The 20103-nt window shown below is 36.2% G+C and overlaps 1 protein-coding gene across 2 annotated transcripts in view; it reads right to left on the bottom strand.

The window, feature by feature from the left end:
• CNTN1 (contactin 1) overlaps window positions 1-20103 on the bottom strand; it is a 390272-nt gene that overhangs the window by 98412 nt on the left and 271757 nt on the right. For both annotated transcript variants that reach the window (XM_043447015.1, XM_043447014.1), the window contains one exon: window positions 7004-7124. In XM_043447015.1, the coding sequence (XP_043302950.1) occupies window positions 7004-7124 (121 nt within the window). The remainder of the gene's footprint in view (window positions 1-7003; window positions 7125-20103) is intronic.

The raw sequence follows: 20103 nt of genomic DNA, 5'->3' as shown, positions 1-20103 counted from the left end.
TTATTAAGAAAAGAGACTTGCCAACTCAGGCCAGGTTTAAACATTTGGCTACCCTGGAATGCTATAATTTGATGCCCTCCATAATGACATTCTTTAAAAATATATCCAATACTCACTTGAAGAGAATACAGTAATGCACAGGGGAAAAGAGTGAAGGAGGGTTCTGGGTAAAGAAGCAGGCAACACATCCTCCTCTATGCCTTTGGTAATTCAACCTCAGTCCCAAAGCTGCAGCCCCCCTTGTTCCTTCCCAGGCTTGTATCAACTTCCGCAGAAGGAAGTTTAGTAGCTGCCGCTTGTTTAAACATTACTTCTGGGTATGCCGTGATCTACGCTTCCTAGTATTATTATGCTATTTTTGAAAAAAGAGCCAGCATATAGGTATTTTCTTTATATTGCCAGTGTGTTTTATGTTTATTGATTTTTTTTTGTTAAAAATTTTTGGAGATAATTATAGATTCACACGCAATTGTGAATATTAATGAAGGAAAGTCCTGAATATGCTTCATTCATTTACTCACCATAGCAGTTTGCTTAAATAAATATATTAACACAACCAGAAAATTGATATTGATATTATCCATCAACCTTGTAGTACAGATTTCACTAGTTTGTGTGTCTGTGTGCTTGTTTATTTCTAAGAAACTTCTAGTTTTATCACATGTGTGGACTTCAGTAACCATGACCACAGTTAAGATATAGAATAATCTCATTATAAGGATTCCCTGTACTACATTTTTATGGTTACAGATACTCCCCTTCTTCTAATCTCTTTAAGTCATAACAACTGATAATCTAGTCTCTATCTCTATAATTTTGTCATTTCAAAAATGCTAAATAAATGGAATCATAGAGTATGCAAATTGGCTGCTTTCCATGCAGCATTCCGGAGAAGGCAATGGCAACCCACTCCAGTACTCTTGCCTGGAAAATCCCATGGATGGAGGAGCCTGGTAGGCTGCAGTCCATGGGGTCGCGAAGAGTTGGACATGACTGAGGTACCTTACTTTCACTTTTCACTTTCCTGCATTGGAGAAGGAACTGGCAACCCACTCCAGTGTTCTTGCCTGGAGAATCCCAGGGATGGCGGAGCCTGGTGGGCTGCCGTCTATGGGGTCGCACAGAGTTGGACACGACTGAAGCGACTTAGCAGCAGCAGCAGCATGCAGCATTCACTTGAGATATATCCAAATGGCACACATTAATAAATGATTCTTCTTATTGCTGAATAGTATTCCACAGTACTAGTATTCCACAGTTTGTTTAACCACTCATGTGTTTAAGAGCATTTGTTTCCAGTGTTGGACTATCATGAAGAAAACTGCCATGAATGCTGTCCCTAATCTTTTCTTAATTTGTCTCTAATTGTTATTTAACCCATCCAATGATTTATTTTAAATTTCCAATGACTGTTTATTGTTTGTAGTTCTTTTTTCCCCCCAAACTACTTCATTTCATAGTATCTTATTTCCAACTCATTTTTATCATTTCCTCTCTTATTTATCTAAAGATTTAGGCATGATTATTTTTATTCTTATTCTGATGATTAGAGTACCTGATGGACTCTAGACTTTATTGTTTTGTTTTTAATCCTCCCTGATTCATTTTTATGGCTTGTCACTTTTTATATAGTTCAATATTTGGTTTATCTAAATGTGTTGGAATCTTAAAGGCTGTGTTGAATGCTCACTATTTCAGAGACAGTATTGCTTTACATTTGCCAAGGCTGTGATGAAGAATGTTTATTGATTTATCTAAAATGCTTTGTGTTTCTAGTGAGTTTTTAGAATAGTGAGTGAACATTTTGCCAAAAAAAAAAAATAGTTTTCATTTCTTTCAATCAGGGCAGCTTGAATTCTATATATTGGGCTTCCAGGACAACATTGTTTAAATAAAGGTTGCTTTTACAAGAATAATGTCTACACTATAGAAATACTAAGAGAAATATTTCCAAACTGAAAGGAAGAACTAGTATAAAATGCAGTTTTGAACATCAAAAGTGAAAATTACATGGCCAGTACTACCTCATAACTTGAAATTGTGTAACTGGAGAAATAGGCAATGTGTGTCACTTTTATGGTCTCCTTTCCTTGAGCATCTGTGGACTTAACTAGTGGGTAAAGCAATTGAAGTTCTACAGGTTTTTACATGTAAACATTTACGACTACTACAAAATGACAATGGTTTATATTTGATTATTGGGCCATTTTCTATAAATTGTTTTCAGTTGACAACAACTGCTATTGTCTTCTTTATTTCTCAGTTCTACCACACATTAAATGGATAAGTGGGGAAGTGAGTTATCTCTGGGTAAAAAAGTCCTACAAAAGCAGATCTAACATTACATTTTCCTTCAGCTATGTGTTTTTCTATATTTAATTTCAGTTTTATATTTAGAAACATTCATGTTTAACTAATTCACTGCCTCCATTTTCAACTCAATTTAAAAATGATGATGAAAGGCACAAGCTTAAAATACATTTTTCACTCTTATACAAATTACTTTCATCAGGCTTTACATGCACAACCACCCATTCAAACTTGCAAATACACACACACACACACACACACACATACACAGAATATAAGGGAGATACAAAATTTTCACTATGTATTCATTTACTGCAAGAGAACATAGGCTAAAAGATCCATGTTGTCCAAATTATCCCTGAATATTTCTACTTTTGTTTAAGCCTTCTGATAAGGCATAATAGTTTATGTACTAAGATGGATATACTGTCAAATTTTTTTCTCAGTGATCATAAAAGGAAATGACTTTCCCCTCTAATCTGTTCACTGTCCCTCTCACAGCATAGACATTCTCATAATTTTAGAAACTTCAGTTCAAATCAGTGATATCTGAGTGTGAATTAGCACTGTGTATGTTCATTAGTCACTTGGTTGTGTCCAACTCTGTGACTCCATGGACTGTAGCCCACCAGGCTCTTCTGTCCATGGAATTCCCCAGGCAAAATGCTGGAGTGGGTAGTCATTCCCTTCTCCAAGGGATCTCCCTGACCAAGGGGATCAAACCAGGATCTCCTGCATTGCTGGCAGATTCTTTACCATCTAAGCTGTTGGACATTAATTTACCTCAGATTTGGCAAGCTCTTATATCGTATCTAATATACAGCATGGTTAGTATATTTATAGAAAGATATATTCTTGAAAACTTGAGAGAAAATTGATTGAAAGCAATTTATAATCTAAATGTGCTATTAGACCTCACTACACAAAATTCATTAGTTTTTTATTAGCATGAGGTGAAAAATAATCCCTTATGTTTTCTTTTTTGAAAATCTTGGTCTAGATGGGATAAAAAGAATAATAGATTAAATTCCTTGGTCTTTTAGCTAAAAGTGGCTTTTTGGGTCTTTGCTGGCTGTGGAAATTTAATGAAAGTGATAAATTCTCTCCCCAGGACAATCTAGATATTCATGGAATTTTCCATTTAACTTCAGGAGATCCATAGGCCGCTTGAAGCCTATCCATGGATTCCAGGTTATGATTTCCTAGACTAAATAAAAAAACATAATGAGGTGGGTAAATTATATTACTAAAGTCATACTATGTCATTACTCATCATTATTATAAGAAATAAAGAAAACCTTAATTTTATATTCCATGTATAAATATATAAATCATATTTGAAGGTCTACTTTATATATATTTTCGACATAAGCTATGCAGAAATGCATCTGACTATTTGAATTTCAAATTTTTATTGATGTAAAATGAATTTCTTATTAGAAATAAAATTTGGAGAATAATTATAGCTTACATTATATATATTATAGCTTTCATCAGCGCTAAGCAATACTTTTTATCTGTTCTGTGCTGTGCTTAAGTCGCTCAGTTGTGTCTGACTCTTTGCAACGCATGGACTGTAACCCACCAGGCTATCGTTTTTTCTACATTCTGTTATAGTGCAGGAACTCAGTTCCCATTGTTTTAAGTGATTTTTCTTAGAACTAAAAGGCTTTAGAAGTAAAAAATATATTTTCACATAATAACTGCTATATATTTTTACACTGGTTTTTACTTTTATGAAAAATACACACTATGATGATTATTAATTACTTAGTAGGAGTGGTCAAGATTATTAATATTCTTCCACTATACCTGCAAAACTTATGCTTCCCTCTGCATACCAGGAGTTTACTGCAATGTTGATGGCTCATCTATAAAGAATCTGCCTGTCAATTCAGGAGACAGGGGTTCGATCTCTGGGTTAGAAAGATGCCCTGGAGAAGGAAATGGCAACCCGCTCTAGTATTTTTGCCTGGGAAATCCCATGGACAGAGGTGCCTGGTGAGCTACCGTCCATTGGGCTGCAAAGAGTATGGCATGACTTAGTGATTAAACAACAAAAACATCTAAGTTATATGAAGACACTGATGTACATACATTATAATATAACCCCTATTGTGATAGGACTTCCCAGGTGGTACTAGTGGTAAAGAACTCGCCTGCCAATTCCAAGAGACGTAAGAGACACAAGTTCAATCCCTGGGTCAGGAAGAATCCCCAGAGGAGAGCCTGGCAACCCACTCCAGTATTCTTGCCTGGAGAATCCCGTGGAAAAAGTGCAGTCTACAGTGCAGTGGCAGGCTGCAGTCCATAGGGTCACAAAAAGTTGGACACAAGGGAAGTGACTTAGCACACCTATTGCAATGCTAATGATAATCATTTAACATGCAAACAAAGTCAACTGAATGCAAACTTAGGCTATCCTTGGAAGAGGCTTAGCAGCAAGTGGTCTGACTACAAAAAACAGTGAATAATTCCTCTCCCAAATAACTCTCAGACATGTCCAAGAAAATAAAATACTTTTAATGGAAATACTGAACCTAAATGAACTTTATTTAGTTGAACATTTTGTAGCCTTGGAGTTTAATTAATTTTCAATAAGGGTTGTGTGTAATAAATACCTAGGTTTATTTGGATAAAGAAATTTCAGCTAGACTTCTAATACTCTACTGAAGAATATATTTAACTGGAATAAAAGGGTTTTCAATATTTTCTGACTGAGACTGGGGAACTCCATACTACCTTTGCTCTAGAGGAAAATGCAGGACATGTATGAGATTGAGTGAAATTATATTTTTGATCTGGATTTAGTATGGGTAATATTACAAACCATGTGTATCATCTCATTTACTAATAATTTATCTGATTATACAAAAACTGTTGAAAAGTACAATAAAAATGGTCAATAAATATTTTAGTACGTAAAGTGTGAAAAAATAAAAATTTTAACATGCCTTGAGACAGTGGGAAAAAGAGAACTATGAAGCTATGAAATAGAATTCTGCAGCTTACTAAATATTATTACTAACAAAAATGCATATGTGAATTTCACAACTTAAATTGCTATAAAACTCATTAGGGAAAATAGTAATTGTTATGGAGTTTAGAAAAGAGGGCTAATATTTGGGGCATCAAAAAAATGACTCATGAGTTTTGTACTTTTTTATTTTTTATTTTTTTATTAGTTGGAGGCTAAGCCAATCTTTGAAGGATGGATGGCTTCCCCTGTGACTCAGCTGGTAAAGAATCTGCCTGCAATGTGGGAGACCTGGGTTCAATCCCTGGGTTGGGAAAATCCCCTGAAGAAGGGAAAGGCTACCCACTCCAGTATTCTGGCCTGGAGAATTTCACGGACTATACAGTCCATGGGGTCGCAAAGAGTCAGACACGACTGAGCAACTTTCACCTCACCTTGAAGGATGGATAAGATTTGGGCAACAAGCAATGAAAACAGTATGTGGAAGGAATGTTGTGAACCAAGGAATAGAGGTAAAAATTTTAGGATATTTCTGTGGACTAGTTGGTCAGCAAGAATGGAGAGAGATTCACAAGCTAAACAGGCGAAGTCATCACACAGTATGGAACTTCTCAGGTGCCTAGCTAAAAGGAATGGTCCTCAATTCTTTTAGTGAATGAGTGAAGAGCAGATGAATAATTTTAAATAAAGTGAGGCATGTTTCGAGCTGGCCTCACAGCTATACAGCAGAAATCAGTAGCAAAGTGGTGGGATTTTCAATAAGCATGTATCCAAGCACATTCTCAATCATTTATAAGAACAAAAGCTCAGGTCTGAAAATCAGCAACAAATAGAAACGTGATACCTGTACAAAGCATTTTTTATTCTAAGATGATAGTGGCAAATGTGTTAACAATTGAGGTTATATATTATACAGAGTGAAGTAAGTCAGAAGAAAAACACCAATACAGTATACTAATGCATATATATGGAATTTAGAAAGATGGTAACAATGACCCTATATGGGAGACAGCGAAAGAGACACAGATGTGAAGAATAGTCTTATGGACTCTGTGGGAGACGGCACGGGTGGGATGATTTGAGAGAAAAGCATTGAAACATGTATATTATCATATGTGAAACAGGTCGCCAGCCCAGGTTCAATGCATGAGACAGGGTGCTCAGGGCTGGTGCACTGGGATGACCCTGAGAGATGAGATGGGGAGGGAGGTGGGAAGAGGGTTCAGGATGGGGAACACATGTACACCCATGGCTGATTCATGCCAATGTATGGCAAAACCACTACAATATTGTAAAGTAATTAGCCTCCAATTAAAATAAACTAATTAATTAAAAAAAAACAATTGCGGTTATAATAAACATCACCAGTATATTGTTTTCCATAAAAGATTAAAAAAGGAAACACGCTGCTCAAACACGAAAAGCATTAGCAGAAACTGAGAACTTCTGGTAAGTACTGGGTTTAAAAGCATAAACATTTAGTAGGAGGTATGTGGTATAAGTTTCTAGACGATATGTAGTTAGTAAAACAAACAAAATCAGTTTTGTTTACTACTTGTCTGGCAGAAATCAGTCTTAGGCATGGGTGAAGAGCTGTTCTCAAAGATCGAGATTCTAAATATATAAGAATTCGTACCAGAGTTACCAGAAAATTATACATATTTATGCAAGTCAAATAGCTTTGGTTTTAGGATTCTAAAATGTCGAAACTCTTACCTCGCACAACAAGGTCAGCAGAGGCTGAAGAATTGTCTACAATTGTCTGAGCGGTGCATGTGTACCTCCCAGCGTGTTTCAGCTGGGCGTTGCGGATGAGCAGCTCCCCATTGGAATCCAGCTGTCGGCAAAACCAGCAGTCATTCAAATCAGTAACTTTTTCACCAATTAAGTGGTATTTAGGATGTGAGAGGTACATTTTCCCCTAACGAAATGAAACCATTAAAAGGCATCTGTTTTGGATGTGCTAACTGACAGTGTGTTCTTATGTTACTTAAACTCTGGGCTTCGGTATCTGAAGCAAAAAATAGAGTGAATTACTTAAGGTCCATTTTAGCTCTAATATATATATTATAATATAATATAAGATTATATTATTCTTATAATCAGAGGTTCTTTTGAAAAAACCCACAGGATGAAACTTGATATTGATGTTGAATATCAATGAGACACATACATGCTCTTTGGCTATGAAGAATCATTAATTTCAAGATGTGTCACAGTTCATTTTACAATGATAATGAAAGTGTGTAGAAAACGTTAAAATGGACAATTCTACTAACATGTTCCGTTTGGGCCAAAATAAAAGCTCCATGCGTGGAAGGACTTTTGTCTTGTTCACTGCTCTACGCCCAGTGCTTAGAATAGTATTTAACATATATTTTTTGAAAGAGGCTTAAAGGAATTTTGCTTGTGAATGATAAGGTGCCATTTCAATGCAATTTCTAAAAATAGCTAATATTTATCAAAAGTCTCCTCTGTACAGCTTTTCTCATTCCATTCTCTTCTATGGACAGTACTATGAGATGAGTCCTAGTTTGCACATTTTATTAAAGATAAAAGTGAGACAGAGCATCTAAGTAATTTAACTACAGTTACTTTGTTTGGTAGGAGAAGTATAACATAGTCCATGCTCATTATCTCCAAGAGATAAATATGGAAAATTCAGTTTTTAAACAGACATTTGGTTTTCCAATGAATCAAAAATATTGATTTACTATTGCAATCATAGATAGCCAGATAGATAAAAGGATGAAAAACTAATGGTTAAGTCAACTTTTCATGAAGGCATTGTTTCTTTTATATGACATACTTGCTAATTTTAAATTTTGATTATTTAATGACTGTATGTAAAATGAATACTCTGCTTCACCATTTGTTCTGCCAGTGGGCCCTTTATATATTAAATTTCCTGCTGGTCTTAGAAAGTATTTGGGTTGCAATCCTTGCTTGATTAATAAGATTAATTAAGAATTTAGTTATAATCTGAACAGATTGATTCAGTTGATTGTAACAGAATACTACTATCTCCATAAAATATCTGGTCAGTGGCCACACACTTTATTCCTTGCGGTTGGCCAGTTTCAGTAAAAACATAGCTAGAGATAAAACAACTTCATGTTAGTTGTAGATCTTCCTGCTCCTTGAGGTCTAAATTGGGTAAAAATCCAGATTTCAAGATTTCTTTGCATTCCTAAGGTAGGGGGTTTCTTTCCCTCTGTTCTCTTGTCCATTTATTTTTTGCCATACTTAGGAGCCTTGGACCAGCCCTTTCTCTATTTTGCCTTGAAACCTACTAACACAAAGTTTCCCCTAGTAAAGTAGGTTTACAGGAGAGTTGAAGTTCAAGGAACTGGTTGTATCCCACAAAGCAGAGCAATTATCATCCAATACATATTTCTATTCTTAAAAGTCCTATCGGTCATACTTTTATTAAGGATTTCTCGGTGACCTTTACTTCTCCCAGTCCCCTGCCATCTTGTTGGTACTTGTTCCCCGTCCTATATCTTACTTCTCACAGCTCTTTCTTATTTCCTCTAGAAACGATTAACTATTCTTCTTTCCTTATGTTAAGCTGCTTAATTCTTATATGACTGCGTGCATCCTGACCATACCTAATCATCAAAACCCGACTTACTATTTTTAGCTTTTGCCATTTATTTACCTCTTACTCCTCAATCCACTTCAAGCTGGTTCCTGCTTCTTAAACTCATTTTGCATGATTTCTGATAGCATTTGACCTTCCTTCTCCCCAAACTCAACTTTTCTTGTCATCTGTGATAGCACATTTTCTAGAAATTTTGAGAAAATTCTCAACCCTTTCTCTTCTTCAGTTTCAATTCCATCATATGAATTATTGAATTCATCCCGTTCTCTTCATCACCATTCCTCTGCCTTTGTCCAAGCTATCAATATCTGTCATTGAACTACTATATCCTGTTTGGTCATGACCTCCACCCTAGTCCCATTTATTCTCTTCTCCACTTGGCTCCCACAGTGACCTTTTAAAAATGCAAATATGATCAAATCATCCTTTTCTATAAAAACAAACAAAAATCTTTAAAAATATTCCCCTTCTTGGAATAAAAGCTGTAAGTGGTATGATGGTCAACCTGGATCCATTCTCTAAATTCTGTCCAATATTCCAGCTCACCAAGTGCCACCATTTCACTTACACTCTGCTTTCCAGAACATTCCCTTTTTAGGGCTTAATGTATCTTGTTATCTCTTATCTCTTGTTCTCCAATTGTTTCCTCTCCTGGATTTGGTCCCCTTATATCCTACCCTCTCCCCACCTTCACCAAAATAACACTTACCCTCCCCCACCAGAATCAGTTCAAATCATTTCCCTAAGGGAGTCTTTCTACTTTCTGTTGTTATGTTTTGCCATAGCACAATTTACTTAATGTGAAATTATATATCTCATTTCAGTAAAATATTTGTATAATTATATGATTAAAGTTGGTTTCCCTGAAGGAAAAACCTTTCCTATTTTATTCAGCCTTGTATCCCTGTGTTACTCATGTAGAGCTGTATGTGCTGTATCTCTAGGACCAGCACAGCAGTGCCAGGAACAGAAGACCAAAAGTACATCATCTGAATGAACAAGTTGGCATGCTTATTAAGACTTCTGACATCGGATCTTGAGATAATATGTACTTACTTTTTAGCTACAAGCAGAGTTAGGGTAGCAAATTCATACAGTCCATCACATTTGCAGCATTTTGTAAGCACATGATGAGACTTACTTTGGTGTCAGGATGAAGTACACATTCTTGCTACTTCCGTTCCTACTTCCTGGGCCCCAGTAACTTACACTTTACTCTGTGTTCTCTTTTCTGCAGACCTTTGTTTACATATTGTTTCCTGCCTGGATTCTCTTATTTCCCACTTCTATCACTTGGATAGCTTCAAGTTGTTAGCTGCTCCTTTCTCCTCTGGAATTCAAAGTCCCAGTTAGGGAGTTGTTCCTTGTATATTTTCATTGTAACTATTCCTTTCTACTCTAATTGTTTAGCTTTTAATTTCTTCTCAGTTCAGTTCAGTCGCTCAGTCATGTCCGACTCTTTGCGACCCCATGAATCACAGCCCGCCAGGCCTCCCTGTCCATCACCAATACCCATAGTTTACTCAAACTTATGTCCATCGAGTTGGTGATGCCATCCAGCCATCTCATCCTCCGTCATCCCCTTCTCCTCCTGCCCACAATCCCTCCCAGCATCAGGGTCTTTTCCAATGAGTCAACTCTTCGTATGAGGTGGCCAAAGTATTGGAGTTTCAGCTTCAACATCAGTCCTTCCAATGAACATCCAGGACTGATTTCCTTTAGGATGAACTGGTTGGATCTCCTTGCATTCCAAGGGACTCTCAAGAGTCTTCTCCAACACCAAAGTTCAAAAGCATCAATTTTTCAGCGCTCAGCTTTCTTCACAGTCCAACTCTCACATCCATACATGACCACTGGAAAAACCATAGCCTTGACTAGACGAACCTTTGTTGGCAAAGTAATGTCTCTGCTTTTTAATATGCTGTCTAGGTTGGTCATAACTTTCCTTCCAAGGAGTAAGCATCTTTTAATTTCATGCTGCAATCACCATCTGCAGTGATTTTGGAGCCCCAAAAAATAAAGTCTGACAGAGCTTCCACTGTTTCCCCATCTACTTCCCATGAAGTGATGGGACAAATTTCTTCTACTAAACTGTAATTCTTTGAGAAACAACTTAGGACTTCTTTATTCTTATATAGAAATTACATATTGTGATATCTGACATATAAGAGGAATTCAGCAAATAAATATTGCATAAATGAATTAAAAGTTATTATCTACAATGTTTTTAATAAATTCTTTTAGTAATTTCATGTGATTTTTCAGGTAAGATAATGATCATATTATAAGATAAAATAGCTGAACCAAGAACAACTGTTGCTGTCCATATACATGAGATCAACTGTCAATTAATAATATATTTCAAATTATTTGTAAACTAATTTCATGAATAAATATAAACATTTTAGGAATAACATGTAAATTTATAGAGGAAAGAATGCAGTTGACATATAAGAAAATGGACACCTCTAAGTTTTACAACCACCCATATCTGTGTTAGAGGCTACCCTGGTGGCACAGTGGTAAAGAATTTGCCTATATTGCAGGAGACACAGGTTTAGTTCCTGAGTTGGGAAGATCCCCTGGGGAAGGAAATGGCAACCCATTCCATTATTCTTGCCTGGAAAATCTGGTGGACAGGGGAGCCTGGCAGGCTGTAGTCCACGGGGTCTAAAGAGTCAGACATGACTTAACAACTAGACAACAATGACAATTATCTGTTGTAAAGAATTAAGCCTTTACCAAAAAAGGAAAAAAAAAAAAATTAAGCCTTTACAGATTCAAAATTTGTAATGCAAATCACAAATTTACAAACAGAGGTTTGCCTTTCCCTCAGCTTCTGGAAGGTAATCTCTAGTATCTTTCTTTGCCTGATTATCTTGGGTCATACTAAATAGTTCTAATCATGTGATTTAGGGTGGCTGTAAGCTGCAACTGTGTAGTTTTAGAGTAGGGGCTGGCCATGCCCAAAAGATGAACATTGTGACCTCTAGTAGTGGCTTTGCTGCTGCTGCTGCTGCTGCTAAATCACTTCAGTCGTGTCCAACTCTGTGTGACCCTATAGACGGCAGCCCAGCAGACTCCCCCATCCCTGGGATTCTCCGGGCAAGAACACTGGAGTGGGTTGCCATTTCCTTCTCCAGTGCATGAAAGTGAAAAGTGAAAGTGAGGTCGCTCAGTTGTGTCCGACTCTTAGCGACCCCATGGACTGCAGCCTACCAGCATCCTCCATCCACGGGATTTTCCAGGCAAGAGTACTTGGGTGAGTTGCCATTGCCTTCTCCAAGTAGCGGCTTTGAGTCATATAGTAACCATCAATTTAGAGATTGAGATTAACTATTATATTTGGGCAATCAATCAATGCTGATATGATTAAGCCCCAACTAAATCTCTGGACATCAAAGCTCAAGAAAGACTCTCTGGTTGGCAACACTCTGCATACTACCACACACCAAAGTGATACAGTAACGCGTCTTGACTCCATGGGGAGAGAACAATGGAGTCTCTATGTTTGGTACATCTTCTGGACTCTACCCCATGCACTTCTTCCCTTGGCTGATTTTAATCTGGGTGTTATTCCATGGGGTAGCAAATAGTCAGACATAACTTAGTGACTAAACAGTAGCAGCAGGATTCAGGTATTATATTGTAATCATTAGCATAATAGCTTTCAGGGAATTCTAGAAAATCAAAGCTAGGGTGGTTTTGGCAACTCTTGGAACTTGTAGTTGGTTTCAGAACTGAAGATTGCCTTGGGGACTTGCCTAACTTTGTAGTTGGCCAGTTCCTCATAACCAACTCCTCATATTCCTAATAAGTAGAATTCATCTAAGAGAAGAAGTAAAGAAATATTATTTTATTATTTATAACTCTTTTAAAAAATATTTGAAGTAAATACAGAGTAAAATTGTGTATATGGGGAAGGTAATAATAGAAGAGTTTTTCTTAAGCCATCATAGAGGCTAACTGGCACATATTTTTCAAGAAAGACCCAGAAGAAACGGGTGGAGAGGGAAGTGGGAGGGGGGATCGGGATGGGGAATACGTGTAAATCTATGGCTGATTCATATCAATGTATGACAAAAAAAATAAATAAATAAATAAAAATAAAAAATAAAAAAAAGATAAAAAAAATTCTAGTGAGAAAATGTAAAGTAACTATAGTAAAATAAAAATAATTAATTACTATATATTTATAAAACAGACTGATATACTTTTACATCCTTAATAGACTGAATTTTGACACTAAATATTCAGTAATGTAAATATATTAAATAAAACAGTTTAATACTATTATGACACAAGATAATAGCTATATTTGAGAAAGAATAATGTTTGCATGAAGTGAAAAGCACTTAGCTCTATTATATGCTTTTATTATGTGAACTCACTACTTTGGTTGCTTCATGTATCTAATGAAAGATAATCCTGTTGTTAAACTCTGGCTATTTCAATGAGCTATGTGATTAGACTAGAATTTAAAAAAAATGAAACACTTCAGAAATTATTATTTTTTAAATCCACCTTATAATAAAAAATGAAGGCAAAAATAATTTTAAAAAATTGTGGAACCATAACTACCCTGTGTAAAATACTTGAATGCTATATACCTAATAATCTTCTTTTAATGAAATTGCTATAAGTTCCTCCCAAAATCTCAGTTTGAAGCATATTGCTTCTTATATTCACTCTACTTAATTCTGAGAGGAATAATGTGGTCATACTTTTTTATACTTTTCACATGCAATGAAAAACACAAACTATTTTACGTCTTAAAATATCATATTAAAGTTATACTTACTGAATCTTTTAGAATTAACTCCTTAAAAACTTTTAAACTATTCTAAAAGTTTAATGCTAAACTCATTTTAAGCGTCAGCCCTGTTTTAAACATTAGAACTTAGGTAGCTAGTGATAGGTCTACTCACATAAAGCAATAATAAGGTACTTTAACATTTATTCTCATTTGGTCTATTTTTGGTGAAGGTGAGGCATTGAAACACCTCAAAAGGAAAGCAAAGAAAAAATATACTATATCACTTCCAATAGAGTTGCATATGTACAAAAGCTTTGCTGAAGTTTTTATAAATGGTGCTAGTACTTTCCATACCTCAGGAGAAGCTGAGGTTCTCAGTGGTTGACAGAACGCTTACAAAGCAAGTAAAGATCATGGCTCTCAGCACATTCTAGCCGCAAATTAGATACAAATGCTCTCTATATTTTCACTACAAACCACTGCTTGGCTGAATTACAAAATGCTTCCCTTCATATGAGGAGGGTTGAATCACATACTGGAAATTGTGATAGCACAGCTCAAGGATGTTCCAAAGTGTATATGTGGTTTACCGCTGAGAAATTTCCCAAGTTTAAGTCAAAAGACTTCCAAAATATAAATGCCCATTCCTTCCTTCCCCCTCTCCCATGAACTAACTTTGAAAAATCATTCCTGTAGTATAAATGATTCTGAATTACTAAGTTGTATTAACAAATTCAATTAACCATCATGAACAAAGAAATATGCTAAATCATATGTATATACAAGGTCTGAATAAAGCTTAGAACTCACAATGTCTCTATAGAAACATCTCTCTTGTTCCACTGAAGTTCAGAATGAAGAGACAAATATAGAAGGTTGGACAAAAGCATAGCCTTTAAAGAGAATATTCTAGAAACCTATAAGGAAAATTAATAAATATGTATGAAACATGCTATATCTATGAAAAATATTTTTCTTTTTTACTTTTGGCTTGCTAAGGTTAAAGAAGGGATAACTGTAGAAAACTCATCAGATGCAACTGCAAACTTTAACACCACCATTATCAACACAACAACAAATATTTAGTAAGGGTTTTTTATAGGTGCCAGAGGCTAATAAAAATACTTTGCATGTGCAAATTCATTTACAACCACCACCCTGGGAGAGAGGCACTATTCTTAACTTTGTTTTAGAGATGAGGACACAACACTACTGTTACTACAACCACGACTATTGCTACCACTGTTGCTGTTAATAGGATACTCCTGCTGCGGCTAATATCACTATTAAGAATGCTAGTACAACCTCAGCTATTACTACTGCCATCGCTGTTGCTACTGTGAACTACTAATGTTTGATCTAACTTATTAAAGGCTCTTTAGATGCTTGGCTTAGTGGTAAAGATTCTGCCTGCCAATGCAGGAGATGCAGGAAACTCAGGTTCATTTCCCAGGCCAGGAAGTTCCCCTGGAGGAGGAAATGACAACCCACTCCAGTATCCTTGCCTGGAGGATCCCATGGACAGTGGAGCCTGGTGGTCGACAGTTTATAGGGTCACAAAGAGTCAGACATGACTGAGCACACACACACACTAGGCTAGATGCTTGGCAATGTGCTAGCTACTTTAAATATATTTTCTTATTTAATTTGTATAATGTTCAGGGAGATATAGTTAATCTTTCTATTTTATGGATAAGGAATTTGAGATTTTAATTTAAGCTACTGGTAGAAGACTTCCCAGGTAGCTCAGTGGTAAAGAATCCTCCTGCCGAGCAGAAGACCCAGGTTCATTCTTTGGGTTGGGACGATCCCCTGGAGAAGGAAATGGCAACCTACTCCGGTATTCTTGCCTGGGAAATCCCAAGTACAGAGAATGTAGCCCTGGTGAGGTACAGTTCATGGAGTCACAAAAGAGTCAGACATAACTTAGTGACCAGACAACCACAACAAAGAAGGCTCAATAGTTAACCTATTTTCACCAAGTTAAGCTGCTGCCAGAGTAGTACTTCATGGATCAAACATTTGAATTTAGGTTCATAGTTTAGTAGGCAACAGTGGATATTTTCTCACCACAGGAAAAATACAATTTTGTTATTATTTTCTTATTGAAATTTTAACTTATTTAAACACTCAAGCATAAGAAAATAGAATAGTACAATGGCCATCCATATACTAACCAATTAGATTCAACAATTACAAACTTCTTGCCATATTTGCTTTTATCCATGTATCAAGTTATGTGTCTATCTAGTGTTGAACCCTTAAAAAATAAATTACTGATACTATAATTCATTTCTTAAAACATTAAGTTGAATCTCCAAAAAAGTAAGGCCATTATCTTAATTACAAAATTTTCATTTTCACACATGGTATAATTAACATATTCAAGTTAGTGTTATTTTAAGTAATGTATCAGCCCTAAATTTGCTTGAATGTTAAAAAAAAAAAACACTTGAAAAGATAGGGCTTACAAAAAATTTATGAAAATGAGTATTGTCATAACAAATATACACACTTAAATATATTAGGGAAATCATTTAGGACAACTACTAAGATGTTGCCCAGAACTTATAGGATCAATGGAACATTGACTATCCCTAAATTTGGCTGTTCTGATGGCTGAAGAGTTCAATTTTGATCAATTGGATCATTTTAAATTAAAACTCACAAGGAAGGAAATGTCTACTAAGCATTTTAAATGATGGACAAAACCATGAAAGCCTTAGGTTTAGCACCCATATTTTAGAGTTGAAAGAAAACTTGGAACATTGCTTAATTTGTATGGTTTTGAATTGCTTTCCATTAGCCTTAGGGTGGAGAAGGAAATGGCAACCCACTCCAGTGTTCTTGCCTGGAGAATCCCAGAGACGGGGGACCTGGTGGGCTGACGTCTATGGGGTCGCACAGAGTCGGACACAACTGAAGTGACTTAGCAGCAGCAGCAGCAGCCTTAGGGTTCCAAAACCTTCATGGATTGCTTGGCAGAAAGAAGGGATCAAAACAAGATGTGTTTTGGGATGGGAAGATGTGAGAGACCCTATGGTTAGGTGTTTGGGCTCCTACAAATGTGAAATCCTCACAAACAGATTCTCAGAAATTATGCATACAATTTCTTCAGTCAGAGTAATTTTAACTTCACCTTGGATATTTATTTGAGTTCTAATTTAAATTTAACTTTTCTTTGGGAAAAGAATTCTGCTGCTAAAAGCCTTCTGTTGCTCTTTTTCAAAATTTCCTCTGGGCCCAACTTCCTCATATGACAGGTGAGAAGCCTGAGGCTCAAAGAGACTGCTTTGCTGAAGGTCATATAATTTGTCAAGGGCAAAACCACAACAGAATTCTAGATCTTTAGGCAATGTTCTGTTTCTAAAGACTAGATTTTTAAAAAAGTTAGTTTTATTTTTGGGAATATGATAGCTAATGACAAAAGAGTATATTTCTAGTGTGATATAATAAATAAAACATCAAAATCAACAACACGAAAATGTAAAATAAAATTCCTAAGACACCAAAAGTTTATGCTTATTTTCCCTTTTATTTTATATATGTATTTCTATATACACAGTATATTTTGCAAGCATAAAGAACCAGAATAATTATTCCAGTGATTGTTAAGTATGCAAGGAGTTTTACGTAAAACAAATGATACTTTAATTTTGAATGAATTTTTGGAAATTTTTCCAAGCCAATGCATTTCTGAAGAATAAAGACTTGCAGCCATATATGCTTAATTCTATTTATTACTTTGCCAACAAAGGTCTGTCTAGTCAAAGCTATGATTTTTCCAGTAGTCATGTACAGGTATAAGAAAGCTGAGCACCGAAGAATTGATGCTTTTGAACTGTGGTGTTAGAGAAGACTCTTGAGAGTCCCTTGGACTGCAAGGCTATCAAACCAGTCAATCCTAAAGGAAATCAGTCCTGAAAATTCATTGGAAGGGCTGATGCTGAAGCTGAAGCTCAAATACTTTGGCCACCTGATGCAAAGAAATGACTCATTAGAAAAGTCCCTGATGCTGGGAAAGATTGAAGGCAGGAGGAGAAAGTATGACAGAGGATGAGATAGTCGGATGGCATCATCAACTCAATGAACATGAGATTGAGTAAGTTCTGACAGTTGGTGATGGACAGGGAAGCCAGGCGTGCTGCAGTCCATAGGGTTGCAAAGAGCTAGACTGAGCGAATGAACTGAAATGAGCATGATCTTTAACAAATGCTTCCTAAAGACTAGACTGTAGAATTCTCTGTTAGAGAATAACTAGTTTGCATGATCTCTACCCTGGAAGTGTGATGATACAGAAAAAGCCAACCTAAGTAGAGATACATCTAGTGAGCACAGGAACCTACCTACCCCCATGTTTACTGGGGGAAAATGGCAAAATGTAAACCATGCTATAAGGAGGCTTTTTAGGGTAGTGAAAGAGAGTTTGAGGAAATTCATACAGGATGAGGTATGATAGAATTCTCTTTTCCAATTAATTAATGTTAGTATAGAAACAATTTGGGCAGAGGTAACCAACACTTTGAGTTGTTTGTAGGTTATAGAACTATGTCAGGGGAATTTTTACATATTTCTTTCTGCTACCATTCATCAGAATTTCAGAGTCTTAAATTCACAAAATACATTCAACCTATTTTGAAAAATGATTCATATATCTTTATATATCTTATAATTCCTTTGCTTTCAGCACTCTCATCGGTTCAAAATAATATAACTTCTCCTTGTTTCCAACATACCATGCTTAAGACTTTTCAGTGATTTTATTGTCTTTTTTTTTTTTAAATCTCCCTTGAGAAGAGCATTTCTCAACTTTGACCCGATGGACAGTCCGGTCAAGATAATTTTCTGTTGTGGATTGTCTTCATCATTTTGGGACATTTAGCAGCACCCATGCTAGACAGGTGCCAATAATACAACAACTTCCCTCAGTTGTGACAACCAAAAATGTCCCCAAGTATGACCCAATTTCCCTGGGGAGAAAAACTGTTCCTGGTTTAGAGCCATCACTTGAGAGCTCACATCATCATCGCACTGTGCCTGCTTGGTCTTCTGCGCTGTTCCTTCAGATCTAATTTGATTTATTTGCCTGGATTGTGGTCTAATGCTCCTTGCCCACTACTCTGGACAATGATTACTTTCTTGCTTGACAATGACAGAGAACCAATGAAATTAAAAGAAAAATAATGACTTCCTTTTTATTATTGTTACTCTCTTTTCACACACACAGAAGCAAAATATCTGTTCAAATTCATAATACCTTCTAGTATGAGATATATGTGTTTCAGATTTAGACATGTTTTTCAGTAGAATTTATATTTCCTTTTAGCCTTAGGGTAAAAAAGATCTGTCTTTTTTGAGTGTTGTCTATGCAGTCAGAACAAATGCATGGCCGCACACCTGCAAACACACATATAACCTATCTAGCTAAAGGATATCATTAAGAACCACCTGAAACTCTGTAGACTTGACTTACTATGTACAAAAAGTTTGCTAAAAGTATAGGGAGAATAAAGTAATTTGGATAATTTTGAGTGAACATAAAAATTCCCTGTTGTTACAGTGGAGAAGAATCTGCCTGCCAGTGCAGAGGACATGTGTTTGATCCTGGTCTGGGAAGATTCCACTATGCCATGGGGCAAATAAACAGTTACTGAGCACATGCTCTAGAGCCCCCAGGCCATAACTACTGAAGTCCCTATGCCTAAATCCTCTGCTTCACAACTAGAGAAGCCACTGCAATGAGAAGTGCGTGCATCACAGTGAAGAGCAGCCCCACCACCCCACCACCTGAACTAGAGGAAGCCTGAACACATCAAAGACCCAGCACAACCAAAAGTGAATGAAATTTTACAAAGTTCATTAAATAAGATACAGAATAAGTTAGCAGTAGAGCTGCTGGTCAACTGCTGTCTAAAAGTGTTGCACGTAATGGGAGGGAGATTATTTAAATAGATATAGACATGAGTACCAGCCAATGGATTGGAAACTGAAGTGGTGAGGACCACAGGCTCTGCAATTAAACCACCTTGGTTTCGAATCTTCTACCACCAGCAAGTTATATGACTTTGGATAAGCTACTTAACCTTTCAAATGCTGTTTCCTCATCTTGTAAACTGAGACAATCACAATAATATATGCTCCACAGAGAATTGCTATGATCGACTGAGAAATATAAGAAAAACATTAGGCCCAATGCTTGCCAAACAGGCATTCAATAAAATGTTGACTATTTATTACCTCTCCATTTTCCTCACCGAGGAAATACCTAGAATCTTTTGTCTCAGACTAAGTATTCAGTACAGCAAGCAGTGCAAAATATAAATCATGAAAAATGAGATCTGTAACCAGACAAAACTATCTGGTAAAATCTTCTGGAATTTTCAATGAAGAATGATTGCTCTACTATAAAAAGTATTAATAATAAACCACTTACAATTTGCCAGATCTTGTGCCAAG

The sequence above is a fragment of the Cervus canadensis genome, chromosome 25 (assembly GCF_019320065.1).
Source record: "Cervus canadensis isolate Bull #8, Minnesota chromosome 25, ASM1932006v1, whole genome shotgun sequence".
Classification (NCBI taxonomy): domain Eukaryota; kingdom Metazoa; phylum Chordata; class Mammalia; order Artiodactyla; family Cervidae; genus Cervus; species Cervus canadensis.
Note: the sequence above shows the minus strand (reverse complement) of the source record. Positions and strands in the feature narration are given on the sequence as shown.